A 15,431-nucleotide genomic window follows, 5' to 3' on the forward strand; every position below is an offset into this window, starting at 1 on the left:
TGAGAGTGTTCCAAATGATTACGGTGGTGATGACAATGACTATATGTTCACAATACGAACAAGCACTTCCACGAAAGTGTTCCAAATTTCGAACCTTAAATGCTCACCCAATTTCACAAAATTCTAAATGTCTTACAAAAAGATCTATTATTACTCCATACCATATGAGGACTAACCCCCTATTTGGAACCTTGATTCGGAGGGATTTCAAAATCTTATTTCCTATGTACCGTAATCACAATGACTATATGTTCACAATACGAACAAGCACTTCCACGAAAGTGTTCCAAATTTCGAACCTTAAATGCTCACCCAATTTCACAAAATTCTAAATGTCTTACAAAAAGATCTATTATTACTCCATACCATATGAGCACTAACCCCCTATTTGGAACTTTGATTCGGAGGGATTTCAAAATCTTATTTCCTATGTTTTGATAAATAATAAAAAAAAATTGAAATTCTATAAATTGTTTAAAAAATTGAAATTCTATATGATTGTTTTTTGGCACATTATTTTCCCTAACAAATATGTCACATTTGTGAGGAAATTTGGTTTAAACATAACAAATTCCTATTTTGCCTTTTTTTAGGAGGAAAAAAAATTTTAGTACACTTGTCACTCTACCAACTCACACCATAGAATATCTCTTCTACACATATCATCAAACAAAAGTTATTTTTAAATTTTGATTTGTACCTTCTGTACCGGGAGATATTGTAGCAGAAATTGCTTACCGCAAGTGTACGGGTCAAGCTTTAATAAAGTGGTAAGTCAATACCGATATCGTCCTCTGGATTGAGTTTATAGATCACTCAATTACCACATATACAATTGCTCAATTTTATTTAGAGAATCAAAATCAAATGGGAGAATATAATCAAAGAAAATAAAAATGCAATAATAAACATAAAAACAATGGGAGAAAGGTCCTAGGGAATTGATTTCATCTATTGAATCTATGAATCAACTACTTAATTACTCAAGATTGGACGAATTATTAATTATATAGGCCAAGAACTCTCAAATCTCAATTGCCTCTCCCAAGCGCAAGCTAATTCTCCTTACCAATTAAGAAATCAATATCCCTATCTAGTTTCTATAACAAGTAAAGGCTTTATTGAACAAGTCTTTTAACGACCTCTAAAGGACTTCTAAATCTCCCGATCTTAAAACCCCTTTAGTTATGCATCTCAGTTCTAACTCTAAACCACCTCTCTCGAGTGTAAGATTTCAAGTCTAAAATCAATCAATCTATGGCCAGTAGATTCAAGGCATTAAGCATAGAAAAGCATAAATAGAACATTCATAAACATTCAACCAAGAAAACTAAACAATCAATGCGTAAAGTTCAATGGCTACATCAATCCCTAAGATGAGAGGTTTAGCTTCTCATATTCAATGGAAAACAATAAAATCACAATGAGAAGTCCATAACAAATCTAGAAAAATCAAGAGAAAGGAGAAGAAACTATGTTCGGCATGTCAATCGTCCGTCCCCGAAGCGACCTCCACGATCCCGAGCCTTGAAAATCACTTTTCTAAGCTCTCAAATGGTCTCCTTGCCCTCCAATTTGGCCAAAAAGGCAAACTGCCATAAAACCTCTTCCAAACTCCCCCTTTTCGACGGCTGCACAACTCTATTTTTATAAAAAGTTGTCGCGGCAGCGTCGTGGCACTATATACAGGGCCATGGCACTACATTATTCGCAAACGCGAAATTTAAACTTCGGAGCGCCGCGGCGCTCTCTCCTCGGGTTTTTAGCTCCAAATCTTGTTGTTATTCCATCTTGGTCACTTTGATTCCGATTTTTCTCTCATTTTGATCCAAATATGTCTTGTTTCCTCCCGATGCTTTACTCCTGCAAAATATATCTTATGTGCTTAAATTTGTCATGAAGAAACGAAAACTAACAAATAATTTCAATATAAATCTCATGAAATGTAGCCACAAAGTGTGCTATCAAATACCCCCAAACTTAGCTTTTTGCTTGTCCTCAAGCAAACATAACTACTTTATATCCAATGATCTCATGAATAATACAGAAAAGTTAAAGGGTGTAAATATCATCTTATCAAATTCTCCCCCACCTAAATCATGCTTATCCTCAATTATATCTTAACTCAACATACTGAAATCTCATTTCTAATCCCCTTTCCTCTTTCTCAAAAACCAAAAATACAAGTAAAGTCAATCACACATCTATGAGATGAATAAAAATGACAATCAAGAGAATAAGCAATGGTAGGATATAATTTTTTTTTAAAACTCAAGCATCTCATTAATTCATTGAAATCAAATGCAAAAGACTTAACACCCTCACGGACTTTCACTCAACTCTCTCAAAGTGTTTTTAGGGTGTTTTTACTCTCAAAATCAAAACAAAGCATGTTATTACCATAGACGTGCAAATGAATCAAATCTCTCCACTTAAACATGAATTGAATGTAAAAACCAAAGGGACTTTAATAATGGTTGTACCGGGGCTTAGGCAAGGGTGAGATAAAAGGAATTTAAGAGGCTCAAAATCAAGACAAATGAGATATTAGGTTGCATGCTAACTACATAACGTACTGAAGCCAATGAACAATGAATACAATGCATTATCAAACACTAATACTCCTTGAGAAATACAAGAATTTATTGCTGCTTGAAAGATATTTCTCCAGACACCACTCAACAAAGAAGAATATACCCTTATATACACTTTTTTTTTTCACATTTTCTTTTCAACCGTACTTCTTTTCTCTTTTTTTTTTCTTTCTTCTTCTTCTTTTTTTTCTTTTTTAGCTTACAAATTTGGCTTGAACCGAAACAAGTTAGATCATGCAACTTTTGCTCCTTATCTTGACACTGGTAAAAAAAATATATGGAGGATAATATTTGAAAGAGGCCTCAGGGTTAATAAATGTGTTCAATCCAAGAAAAAGAACGAGAAATTAGGCTCAAATATGGCTCTCTAAAGGAAAATATAACAAGGTAGGCTCTTTAGAAGTCTCAAATTGTGGGTAAGCCTAAATTTCCCTTATCATATTAAGACACCAATTCAAACAAGTGGTCACAAAATGCGTTCAACAGCAAGTTCTAGAATAAATATGCCAAGTTTGATCACACACAAGAATAAAAATGAGCAAGATGTAATGGATTGCTCTAAGGCTCAAAAGCTCACTGGGTATGTATAAACTGTACTATCAAGTCAAATGTATTTTTCAACCAAGAAATAATGAGATACCATCATGTAATTTATAAAACAAAATCAATCATGCTTATCTTCTTCATGCATAAAAAATCAAACCCAAGATGCGTTCATAACTTACAAAGTATTCAAGGGTATCAATCAATATTCAAAGTTTCGAAAGGAGAAATCAGCACATATGAATCACGATACATACTGAGTCAAAAGCATGAAAAAGATGATAAAAATCTTCACCCCCAAACTTAACGATTACATTTAAAGGTAGAAATAGCACAACAAACATGCAACATAACATCCATCAAGATAATAAGCTGTCCTTAATCAATCCAAAATACAGCCAATCCCCCAAACTTAAAAATTACATTGTCTGTAACAAAAATATACGAATGGAGTAGACAACGAGGAAAAAGAAAATGAAAAGGGGAAAGAACAATACTGCCCTGAATTTAATATCAATATTGCATAGCTCAAAGACCTCTAGACAATCCGCCAAAATCTACATTAAGCCTATATGAAACACAAAAAGTAATGAGAAAAAATAAATCTAAAGAAACTAAGATAACATAAACAAAAACAAACTAAAAAAATACTTTGGGTTGCCTCCCAAAAAACGCTTTATTTAATGTCTGTAGCTAGACGTGGCTCTCTTTTATTTTATTTTTCTTAAGGTGTATAAAACTCCTCAATTTTCTTCGGTCCCTTCTTCCTTGAATCGATGTATCCTACTAGCTCTAGTAGGCTCATTTTTTTTCATGGGCACCTCAAAGAGAGAAAATTTTATAATATAAATTAAGAAGGTTAAAGAAAAATAAATCAACATAATATTTACAAGACTCTTCAGGATAAAGAAAGAAAAGATGTGACTTAAGAGAATTTTCAAAAGATAAAATAGGTGTAGGCTTTTCAGCCTCTTCCTTTATCACTTGAAATTCTTCTTCCAAATTAGGCTCGTGTTCTTTCTTTATCTCACAAAACTGTACTCCCTGGTGTTGCTAAAATTTTTCCAACTCAATCTCACTGTCAATGCAAATAGCTTCACTGGTTTCTGCCTGCTCAAAGTTCTCCAACTCATCCCCACTATCAACGCATACAACTTTACAAGTTTCTGCCTTAGTGGTATGGAAAAAATTTTGCTCATGAAAGGCTTTAATTGAATCAACTATCTGGCTAAGTTGTATTTCCAAACGCTCTATAACAGCTTCGTTTTCTTCAATTGTGGCCTCCATCCTATCAACTTTGACCTCTATCCTATTCATCCTTTCTGATTCTTCTGTACAAAGATTTTTAATTCTACATTACAAAGTATATTGTCGCAATAAATCTTCAAGGGACGAATTTTCCTCACTCTGGTTGGGATAATTTTGGCTCCAAGTACCTTCATTGTCACCACACAAAGAATTTCCATATCTCATATAATTAGAATGATAATAATTAGGCACTTGACTTTCCTGAAAACACTCATAATTAACATAAGAATTCTCATAGTCATAAGAGGGGTAAATTAAAGAATAAGAATTAAATGATGATGGTGGCCCTTGGGTGGTCGAAGACTCCTCATAAGGCCACTCGTAATTATAAAAAAACATGATTCACATAAAGGCATACCAAGAAAATAATACACAAAAATAAAAATTAAAAAAAATCAAGATAAAGGGAAAAAAATCAAGATACAAAAAATATATACAAAATAGAAGAAAAAAAAACTCTAAATTAAGACCAAGCAAGTTCTCCACGATATCAAGTGAAACTAAATAATTGTTAGTCCCCGGCAACGACGCCAAAAACTTGTAGCAGAAATTGCTTACCGTAAGTGTACGGGTCAAGCTTTAATAAAGTGGTAAGTCAATACCGATATCGTCCTCTAGATTGGGTTTCTAGATCACTCAAGTACCAGAGATAAAATTGCTCTATTTTATTTAGAGAATCAAAATCAAATGGGAGAATATAATCAAAGAAAATAAAAATGCAATAATAAACATAAAAACAATGGGGGAAAGGTCCTAGGAAATTGATTTCACCTATTGAATCTATGAATCAACTACTTAATTACTCAAGATTGGACGAATTATTAATTATATAGGCTAAGAACTCTCAAATCTCAACTTCCTCTCCCGAGCGCAAGCTAATTCTCCTTACGAATTAAGAATAGTTTCTATAACAAGTAAAGGCTTTATTGACAAGTCTTTTAACGACCTCTAAAGGACTTCTAAATCTCCTGATCTTAAAACCCCTTTAGTTATGCATCCCAGTTTTAACTCTAAACCACCTCTCCCGAGCGTAAGATTTCAAGTCTAAAATCAATCAATCTATGGCCTGTAGATTCAAGGCATTAAGCATATAGAAGCATAAATAGAACATTCATAAACATTCAACCAAGAAAACTAAACAATCAATGCATAAAGTTCAATGGCTACATCAATCCCTAAGATGAGAGGTTTAGCTTCTGATATTCAATGGAAAACAATAAAATCACAATGAGAAGTCCATAACAAATCTAGAAAAATCAAGAGAAAGGAGAAGAAACTATGTTCGGCGTGTCAATCGTCGGTCCCCGAAGCGACCTCCACGATCCCGAGCCTTGAAAATCACTTTTCTAAACTCTCAAATGGTCTCCTTGCCCTCTAATTTGGCCAAAAAGGCAAACTGTCATAAAACCTCTTCCAAACTCCCCCTATTTCGGCGGCTGCACAACCCTATTTTTTTAAAAAGTTGTCGCGGCAGCGCCGTGGCGCTATATATAGGATCATGGCGCTACATTATTCGCAAACGCGAAATTTAAACTTCGGAGCGCCGCGACGCTCTAGGCTAGCACCGTGACGCTATCTCCTCGGGTTTTTAGCTCCAAATCTTGTTGTTATTCCATCTTGGTCACTTTGATTCCGATTTTTCTCTCATTTTGATCCAAATATGTCTTGTTTCCTCCCGATGCTTTATTCCTGCAAAATATATATTATGTGCTTAAATTTGTCATGAAGAAATGAAAACTAACAAATAATTTCAATATAAATCTCATGAAATGTAGCTCACAAAGTGTGCTATCAGATATTTTTTCATCAGCACTCAAACAAACTCCAGATTGATTTTCTATTTTGTTTTCGGTGTATTTAACTCTACTTCTATTTCAATATTGTTTAGAACTTGTTTATGTTTTTTTTTTGTTAGTTTTGTCATTTTTCTATTCTTTTATCCTTTTGCTTTCGTCGTTTTTTCAGTAGTGCATATCATAAAATAACTATGATTATAAAAAAAACATCTTACTACAATGTGAATAAATTGAGGTAAAAAGTGATCTTTATGTTTTTTTTCCTTTAGTTTGATTGTTTCATTCATTTTTTTTTGTAAGGTGAGAAATAAGGTGGTCCCCAATTTAATTTTCTTTGATTTGTAGTTGAAGTAATGTACATTTTTTTTGGCTCTCCCTTCCCAGGGGACTCAAGCTAGACACAAATAGATCATCAGTTTAAATTTCTTAAACTCACGCGTTATAATTTCATTTTATCTAATCCGATAATAACCGAGACACTTTTTTGGATGTTTGGAAATCATGCGCAAATAATGGTTATATTGAAAAATGGCCGACAATAATTTGATTTATTTGGTTTAAGTTTTTTTAATATTTCGATTAAGACATTTGAAATGTTTTTAGTTTATTTTTGAAAAACTAAGATGAGATTGCAAGTTTTAATTTAGTTAAGTTAGTTGATTACTGAAATTAGTAGCTGATATTAAAATATTATATTAATAATATAATATATTGTAAAATATTAAGGGCGTAATAGTAAAAATACTATACATTAGTTTCATTTCTCGTGGACATCCAAAAAGAAATTTTAATTTCAAATTTAGAATCAATATGGTTCTAAAGGGAATCAGAAATTTAAAATCATTTCCGTTATTTAAAATCTTAGAATTTAGAATCGTTTTCTATTAATTACAGATACCAAAGGTAGTATAAATGATAGAGAGAATCAATTATTCATATTCTACTGTCTATATAAATAAATCTATAAAGTTGACCTAATATAAAAGATGTAAATGGAGGACAAACTAACAAATATCTTCTTTCAAAAAAAAATGGAAGAATAAATATCTTAATAGATTACAATAATACAAACTAGCACTATAACACTTTTCTTTTGTTAAAAGTACTCAACGAATGTAGCGAAATTTAAAAAGAAATAAATGACCTGTTTGGTTGGAAACTCGAATTCTATTTTTTTTAGATTCACTAAATCAAATGGATTTAGTGAATATGCGTTTGATAGGATTTGAGAGATTCATTTCGAAAATTGTTTTCAGATTCTATGATCCAAACATTACAAATTCTGAATCTAAAAACATTAAAATGGATAAAAACTTTGATAAATATAATACTTCATATTATAATTCATTTTATGTTTGCTAAAATTAAAATATATAAAATATAATGTATTCTAAAGTTATATTAACTAATTTATTAACATTTTTTATGAATTTTGTGTAATTGTTATTTTACAACGTTATATAATTTAGAATACATTATATTTTATATATTTTAATTTTAGCAAACATAAAATGAGTTATAATATGAAGTATTATATTTATCAAAGTTTTTATCCTTTTTAATGTTTTTAGATTCAGAATTTGAAAAATTTAATATTTAGAATTACATTAAAATGGATAAAAACTTTGATAAATATAATATTTCATATTATAACTCATTTTATGTTTGCTAAAATTAAAATATATAAAATATAATGTATTCTAAATTATATAACGTTGTAAAATAACAATTACACAAAATTCATAAAAAATGTTAATAAATTAGTTAATATAACTTTATTAAATTAAATATTTAATTTGTAACTACTTTTAACTCACAAGTATATTATTAAACACACATTCACAGCTATATTATTAAACACACGTTGAACAATTTTTTAGATTGAAATTTAATTACCAAATCAGCATTGAAATTTAATTATCAAATCTGCTGTCAAACACGTATTTAAAACACAGTAAAAATAAATAACAATAGTTTTCATTAAGTTTTTTGTTTTCACCCTTAAAAGTTGCAATACTTTGAATTTTACAAAAAAAAAATGGAAAAAAAAAAGTTTTAGGGTGAAAGTTGATATGTCGAAAACTTTGGAGTAAAAATGGATCTTTTTTCCTTGGGCGAGGCAATTGCCCGAATGCCCGCTGCTCTTAACATCGATTTTTCTCGCGGAAGATTTCCAGTTCATCTCTTATTTTCAATTCCGGAGTCCACGATCATATATCGTGTTACTCTCTCGCTGTTCTTGTAATTGTTTTTCGACTTGAACCGAAAAATTATGGAAATTCCAAGAGATCAACGTTCAGAACCTCTGCTCCCGATCCCGGTTTTGACGAGTTCTAACTCAACCCTAGACCATGGGAATTCTACACCGAGTTTCTACAGTTGGCTATTTGAGTGCCATGGATTTTGGTACAAAGTGTTCCTGATTGTGCCGAGTCTGCTTTTCGTTCTATACTTGGCATTTCGGGCAAGAAAGAGTTTGTCCAAGCTCTCCAATGGTCGCTCTTATATTATAGTTGCTTATTACGGGACTCTTTGGATCGTCACGTTGCTCAACTTTTCTTGGTGCTTTTTTCAGGTTCGTTCTTAACTTTCTAATTCTGTTTTAAGAATTTTGTTCCTTATCAGTGGTATATAGCCTTAGAAGCGTTGTTCTTGTTGTTCTTGTCTTTCTTTTTTCTATTCTTTTTTGTTGTTACCTTTGTAGCAATCTTGGTTTCGTCTGTACTTCATTTGATGTATAAAATTTGGAATTCGGTTCTACATTGTTTGGATTAAATTGGGTGCTCCGTTATTGGCTGAAGGAGAATATCTTTTTGTGTGATGATTTCTGCAAAGAAAAAGTTAAGGTTTTATGGAATTATGTGGTAAGGGCAATGTTATGTAACATATGGTTTGAAAGAAACAATAGGATTTTTGGGGATATTTCTAGGGACTGGAGGGAGGTTTATGATCTTACAATGTATAATAGATTTCGTTGGGCATCTTTAGAAATGAGTTTTAATTTTACTCCTTTTCGGTAATTGCTTCAAATTCTAGGTTGGGTTAGTGAATTATATTTCAGGATTTTGTGAGGTTCTTGCAAGGATTGGGAATATCATTTGAAACTTTTTGTATCTTATTGTAAACTTTCAATTTCTTTACGAAATGTTCAGTCTTTGTTTCAAACATTTCTTCCCACTTTTAATTTAGTAAAGGTTATCGTGTTTCTATAATTTTCCAACTGAAGCTGAATTTTATTTTATTTTTCCATACTTGGTCACTCAGCAGATTTTTTTATTATTCCCTCATACATGTCTGGGTTTGCATGACCTTTATTGTCTGAATTTAGAATTTTACAGAAATGGGTTTCAAATGCATCTTGAGAATATCATATATATATGTATGTAGGCATATCCTGGAAGGTATAGAGACTGCATTTCTGTCGATATCTAGGTACTCATGTACAAATCTCTGTCTCCAACCTTGAGTATCTAAGGATACATAGAGATTCCCAACCTTTTCAATATTCCTTCACTGCTGGCTGCATGATTCCTAATTGTGATGTTATCTAGCGCATGGTGATTTTATTATCAGGTTATCTATGTATTATAGGACGGAGGATACCATGATCAGATTATCTATATGTATTTTAGGATGGAGGATACCTAGCAACCCTCAACCAATCCCACGATCTTTTCTATATTTTTTCTCTCATTTTTGTCCTTAAATGCTGGTTGCTTGATTCCTCTGTTATTGACCACTGCGTCTTTTTTTTTTTTTTTGATAAGAAACTTCAGAACCTTTCATTAAGAACCAAAAAGAAACAGAAGATACAAAACTAAGGGCTGGGGTAGAGTCAACCCCACCCAAAGAAGCTAAACCAACTCTTTCCAATTGTTCATTAACAAGGAAAGGTTGTGATTACAAAAGAATTTTCTATAATTGATACACCACCATGATGCGGTATGTTGTACATTCCTACAAAAAATGTCAAAAGGAGTAGAACTATCTTCAAAGACCCTAGAGTTCCATTCAAGACATAGGTGCCACAAAAGCGCTCTTGAAGCACAATTCCAAATGAATCTCACCTTCTTAGGAAGCGTCCACCCATGAAGAACCTCCACAAGCCAATCATCAATTCTTTTTGGGAAACAAAATGCCACCCCACAAAAGTCAAAAAGAAAAGACCATGCTCTAGTTGCAAACTTACAGTGAACAAAAATGTGGTCAATGTTCTCACTGCTCCCATTGCACAGACTGCACACAGAGGGGGAAATCAGCCCATTCCTACACTTTTTCTGAAGCAGATCTTGGGTGTTGAGGCTTCTGTGTGCTAAAGACCAAAGGAAGGTTTTAATCTTCTTTGGAGCTTTGAACTTCCAAATCGCAGAAATGAGGGGAGCCATTGTCTATATTTTAGTGTTGAGTTTGAAAATATGCAATCCCCAACCTTCTCTATATTTTTTTTCCTTAAATGCTGATTGCTGGTTGCTTGATTCCTGTGTTATTGCTCTTTATGATGTTATTACTTACTTTATTGATTCCAAATCTGGCTATGACGTATGCACAACCATATAAGAGCATAGCATTTGTTATTCCTGTCTCTAGATACTTGGTAGCTAAGTTTCAAGATCACCATTCGATCAAATATTTTTTTTTTACAAATTAATTCAGTAACGTGCTTTGATTCGTTTAATAAACAATATGATTATAACAGGCATGGGAGTGTACTTCTGGGAAAGAATTAGCATGGAATATCTTGTCCTTGTCCACTACATCTGGAATGCTTTTCTTGGAAGTCAGTTTGTTGGCCTTTTTATTTCAAGGAAATCATGTGGGCAGTGTTGAAGCACTGGCACGAACTTTCATCGTTTCAGGACTTTTTGTTGGCCTGGACTTGACTCTGAAGGTACATCTTTTAAAATCTCTCTGGAGAATATTGTGATGTAAAGAAAAAGTTTGATAATTTCCATCGATATCATTTGATTTGATGGTGATACTAAAGAAACAAAATTGACTGCAATGTGATCTGCAACTATTGACTCCTAGTTTGATGAATGGTAGAAATAGTAGTAATAGATATCTCATTGTCAAAGATGCTGAACTTTAATGAATAGCTGAATCTCTTCTTTCTTCTTTCTTTATCCTCTTTTTAATTTTGGAGGACTTTTGAGCCCTGTTCTTCTTTCTTTTTCCTTGTAAAAAACATGCTAAACTTTAATGTGTAGCTCAATCTCTTCTTTCTTCTTTCTTTTTCCTTTTTTGAGTTTTGGAAGACTTTTGAGAGCACTTTTTTTAAGTGAAACACTTCTTCTATAAACAAATAATTTTTTAGGATAGTAACTCCACCAAGAAGAGGTGAGCGGTATATTGTCACAAAAAAATGTACAAAAATCATAAATGAAGTAGACCTATCTTCAAATATCCTCTTGTTTCTCTCCGACCATAAGTTCCACTTTCCACAAAAGGGCCCTAGCAGTTCCACAAAACATGCTTTACCTTTGAAATGCCAACCCTTAAGAGCTTCAGAAGGCCAATCATCCGTGCGTTATAAAGAGAAGACCACTTCTTCATAGTAAAAGATTCAAATACCTTAGGAGCTAGGGCAGGCCAAACTCCTTAAGAAGAAAAGATCACCCCTTCGTAGCAAAAGGGCAATGAAGGAGTAAATGATCAATGGATTCACTGCTATTGATGCACAAGCAGCAGGGTGAGAGAGAGAGGGTGCACTGCCTACATTTTTTCTTAAAACTGTCTTGGGTGTTGAGACCTCCACGTGCCAACGACCAAAAAGTCTTTCTTTGGGATTTTCCATGAGCTTTAGAAAGGTTGCCTTTGAAGAAAGATCTCCCGAGGCGTCTAAAGACAGTCCAGCTTCAAAGAGTCAATAGCATTAAGACAGTCCAGCTTCAAAGAGTCAATAGCATTAAATAAACCCAGCCAACTGTCTAGCTCTCTGTCAAAAAGGACTTTTCTATAGCCTAAATCCTGGTCTTTTGATATTCATTCCAGCAATCTGCCATCGTCGCATCTTTCTTTGTGGAGATGCTTAACAAGTCCGGAAAGGATTGAGCCAAGGGGTAGTTTCCAACTCATTTATCCTTCCAAAAACTTATTATCTACCCTTATTTAACTTTAAAGACAAGGAAATTGAGGAAGAGCGAAAAATACTTTGCGATAACAAACCATGGTGTGCCTTGAGCCCACCCTTTCAGTTGCAACGTTAACCACCCCGAAGAGCCGATCCCATAAATGCTATTGATAACCTTTCTCCAAAGTGCTAAATCCTCACGTGTTTAACTCCAAATTCATTTAAGGAGGAAGAAGTCATTTCTTGGGTGGAAAGCCCCAAAGCCCATACTGAAGCGGGGAGAGGTCTTACCCCAATTTACCAAATGGCTGCCTGGGTGACAGAGAGCACCATCCCAGAAATAGTTTCTAACCGGACGATCCATCTTCTTTTTGACACTGATAGGCCCTTTGAGAAGGGAGAAATAAAAAAGGGACCCATTGAGACGGGCTGGGCAAGTGTAGGATTTTCACAGCAGTACAATTTGTCAAAATCACATTTTGAATTGGCTAAACACAATTTTAACCATTTCAAGTCATTTCAAACTCACCCTTAATGTTTGGTGGCTTGTATAATGTGTTTAAAATTCTTCATATGTTATTGATCCATTCTTGCTTTCTTTTGTTCATTCCTCTTTTAGGGAATTTATTTGTTTGGGTTTGGAGTTCCATTATTCATTTTAAGCGACAACAGTACACATCGAACGAAGTGGAACTTGTGGGTGATCCACCGTCTGTTGATTACTGCAGCTTATGGCTTTATATTGTTCATGTACCATTCAAGCCATAGAGAGAAATTACCAGGTGTGTTATCTGTTATTTTTATGATTCTAGGAGCACGTTTGGGAGTATTACTAATTTAGATTGTGTTTGGTAGTATAGCTTCTGAGGTGATTTTAGATTACTTACTAAAACAGCTTTTTAAAACAGTTTACCTATGTTTCGTATGACAAAAAATATTTTAAATAAATCAGAATGATTTAAAAACTCTTTTTGAAGAAATACTCTGGAAGGTGATCATCAAAAAATTGACTTTATAGTGATCGACCCAGAATCACTTCAAAGAAAAAGAACATATTTGTATTTTGTGATTAATAGAATCACCATAACCAAAAATATCTGTTATTAAAGTACTTTTAAGAAAATGTAATTAAACTCGTAACTAAAAGCATTTCTATTGAAAAATATTTTAAGAAAAAGTGCTTGTTATGTCACAACTTAACCCTGATGTTTTACCAATTCTTCTGCAGCAAGACCTGCTTTCTACAGATACGTAGTTATCATGTCCTCTCTGAACGTATTAGCACTGTTCGCTTGTGGGCTCGCTGGAAGTGGAGCTGGCTTTGGTTATTGGTAATCCTGGACACCAAATTTAAATTACCATTGTAGTCTCTCTGGTTTATTTGATTTTAGCTTGTTCTTTGGGATTTTAAAATTTTCAATTTGGTCAAATCTCCCAAATGTGTCCAATTTTCCCTTTCTCACAATAAAGCTAGGGTTTGTGTAGAAATAAGTCTTCTCAACGAAAACCTCCCAAATCGATCGGATGGGAAAGTAAATCTAAGCTTACTCATAGTAAACTACCTCCCAATTTTTCTCATTTGGAAACCCCTACTTTTCGAAACTTGCCTCTTTGGCCGCAACATGTATCCCTTTTGACTTAATACCTATTCATCTTTCTATTTTTTACTCGATTCAAATTCGAGTACATTCTGCACAGTACCCATACATTACGTGAACATCAGCTTACTGTCTCTTTCTGCCATCTTAAGAAAACATGCTATGGGAAAAAAACTACTAAATATTTAGTAATGGCAGAAGTGTTTGTTAGATTTAACTAGATTATTGGGACTAAGTTTAATTTTTCAAAGCGACCAAATTGAATAAGCGCAAAATGATGAGGACTTGAATGGTAATTAGCCACTTTTCAATATCTACTACATTAGAAGCTGGTCATTTTGATTCTTCTTTCTCAGATTTTGTTTCATGTTTTGTTTACTGTCTCAGGCTTTACGGTGCCACTATCGTCTGTTATCATGCCTTCTATCTTCCTCTTCTATATGAAAATTTCCTTGCCGACTTCTTCCAGGTTGTCTCATCATCTCATTCTACCTTCGCAGTCATTTCGGTTCCAAAGGTTCATCTATTTTTTTTTTTACTAAAATAAAGTTTGTAATCTCGGGAATTTTATCATTTTTTCAGGAGGACGATTTGCATTTAGAGAATGTATACTATTCGGAGATGAAGGATGCTGGTTTCTTTGACAGTGACTGGGAATGAGGATGGAGATTCCAAACGACAAGACGAGATGTTTGTTGCTCGTGTAAATTTGATAAAATATATATTAACATACCGCAAGATGCAGGTAAAAATTTGGAGTTAGATCATGTGTAGTCAGTCTAACCTTCAATGTTCTATTAAAGCTTGCATCTTTCAAAAGGGGTTTTTATGTGTTTACCTGAGGAGTCTTATGTGGTAAATTTGTAAATAAATTCATGTTGGTAGGAAGATCAAACAAATTGAATTGGAATTTGAAGTTAGGTTAAATTACCAATTTGGTTCCTATGAGCTCTGTGCTCAAAGTTGGTCCTATGGTTTTAAAAGTTTAAAATTGGCTTCGTTTAGGGCTTAGTTCAATTTTGCCCATTTGATATCAATTTGATTTTTATGTTCATGGACGGTCAAACATGATAGTTACACGTAGTTTTTTTTTTTAATATTTTACACGATTTTTATTTACTTTTCCTTACTACGTCAGCTGACTTTAGTATATTTAGGATGGTAAGGAATATGAAGGAAAATGAGGGTTTGTTTGATGACGTTCTTGATTCTTGCTTCTAATTTTTTTAAAACTAGATACGGGAATCCGTTTGGTAACCATCTACGAAACAAAAATATACGATTGATAATTCTTTTTTGTTTTTCGTTTTCATTTTTAGTATTTTTTAGTACAACAACTTGTGTAGGTGGGTATTCAAATCTACGATCTTTTAGTCTGAAAATATGCCTTAGGTTGATTTTTTTAAAAAAAAATAAAATGAATAGATATAACATATACTCGAAGAAATAAAGATTGTCAACAGTTTAGAGTCTAATACAATTTAAGTCTAAAAAATAAAATTAAAAGCAGTAATAATATTTA

General features: G+C 33.2%; 1 protein-coding gene across 1 annotated transcript; it reads left to right on the forward strand.

The window, feature by feature from the left end:
* Positions 1 to 8,339: 8,339 nt before the first annotated feature.
* CAND2 (Protein of unknown function, transmembrane-40) lies at positions 8,340 to 14,857 on the forward strand. Its single transcript, XM_022303196.2, has 6 exons — positions 8,340 to 8,816; positions 10,938 to 11,129; positions 12,931 to 13,093; positions 13,540 to 13,642; positions 14,297 to 14,378; positions 14,492 to 14,857. The coding sequence occupies exons 1-6, from the start codon at positions 8,514 to 8,516 to the stop codon at positions 14,567 to 14,569; spliced, it is 921 nt and encodes a 306-aa protein (XP_022158888.1). The 5' UTR covers positions 8,340 to 8,513; the 3' UTR covers positions 14,570 to 14,857.
* The last annotated feature ends 574 nt before the right edge of the window (positions 14,858 to 15,431 follow it).

This window comes from Momordica charantia, assembly GCF_013281855.1.
Source record: "Momordica charantia cultivar OHB3-1 chromosome 6 unlocalized genomic scaffold, Mcharantia_2.0 BLBB01000006.1, whole genome shotgun sequence".
Classification (NCBI taxonomy): Eukaryota; Viridiplantae; Streptophyta; class Magnoliopsida; order Cucurbitales; family Cucurbitaceae; genus Momordica; species Momordica charantia.

Coding starts and splice junctions, on each gene's coding strand:
- CAND2 (XM_022303196.2), top strand. CDS start 8,514: ATGGAAATTCCAAGAGATCAACGTTCAGAACCTCTGCTCCCGATCCCG. Junction 13,094..13,539: donor CCATAGAGAGAAATTACCAG/GTGTGTTATCTG, acceptor ATTCTTCTGCAG/CAAGACCTGCTTTCTACAGA. Junction 14,379..14,491: donor TCCTTGCCGACTTCTTCCAG/GTTGTCTCATCA, acceptor TCATTTTTTCAG/GAGGACGATTTGCATTTAGA.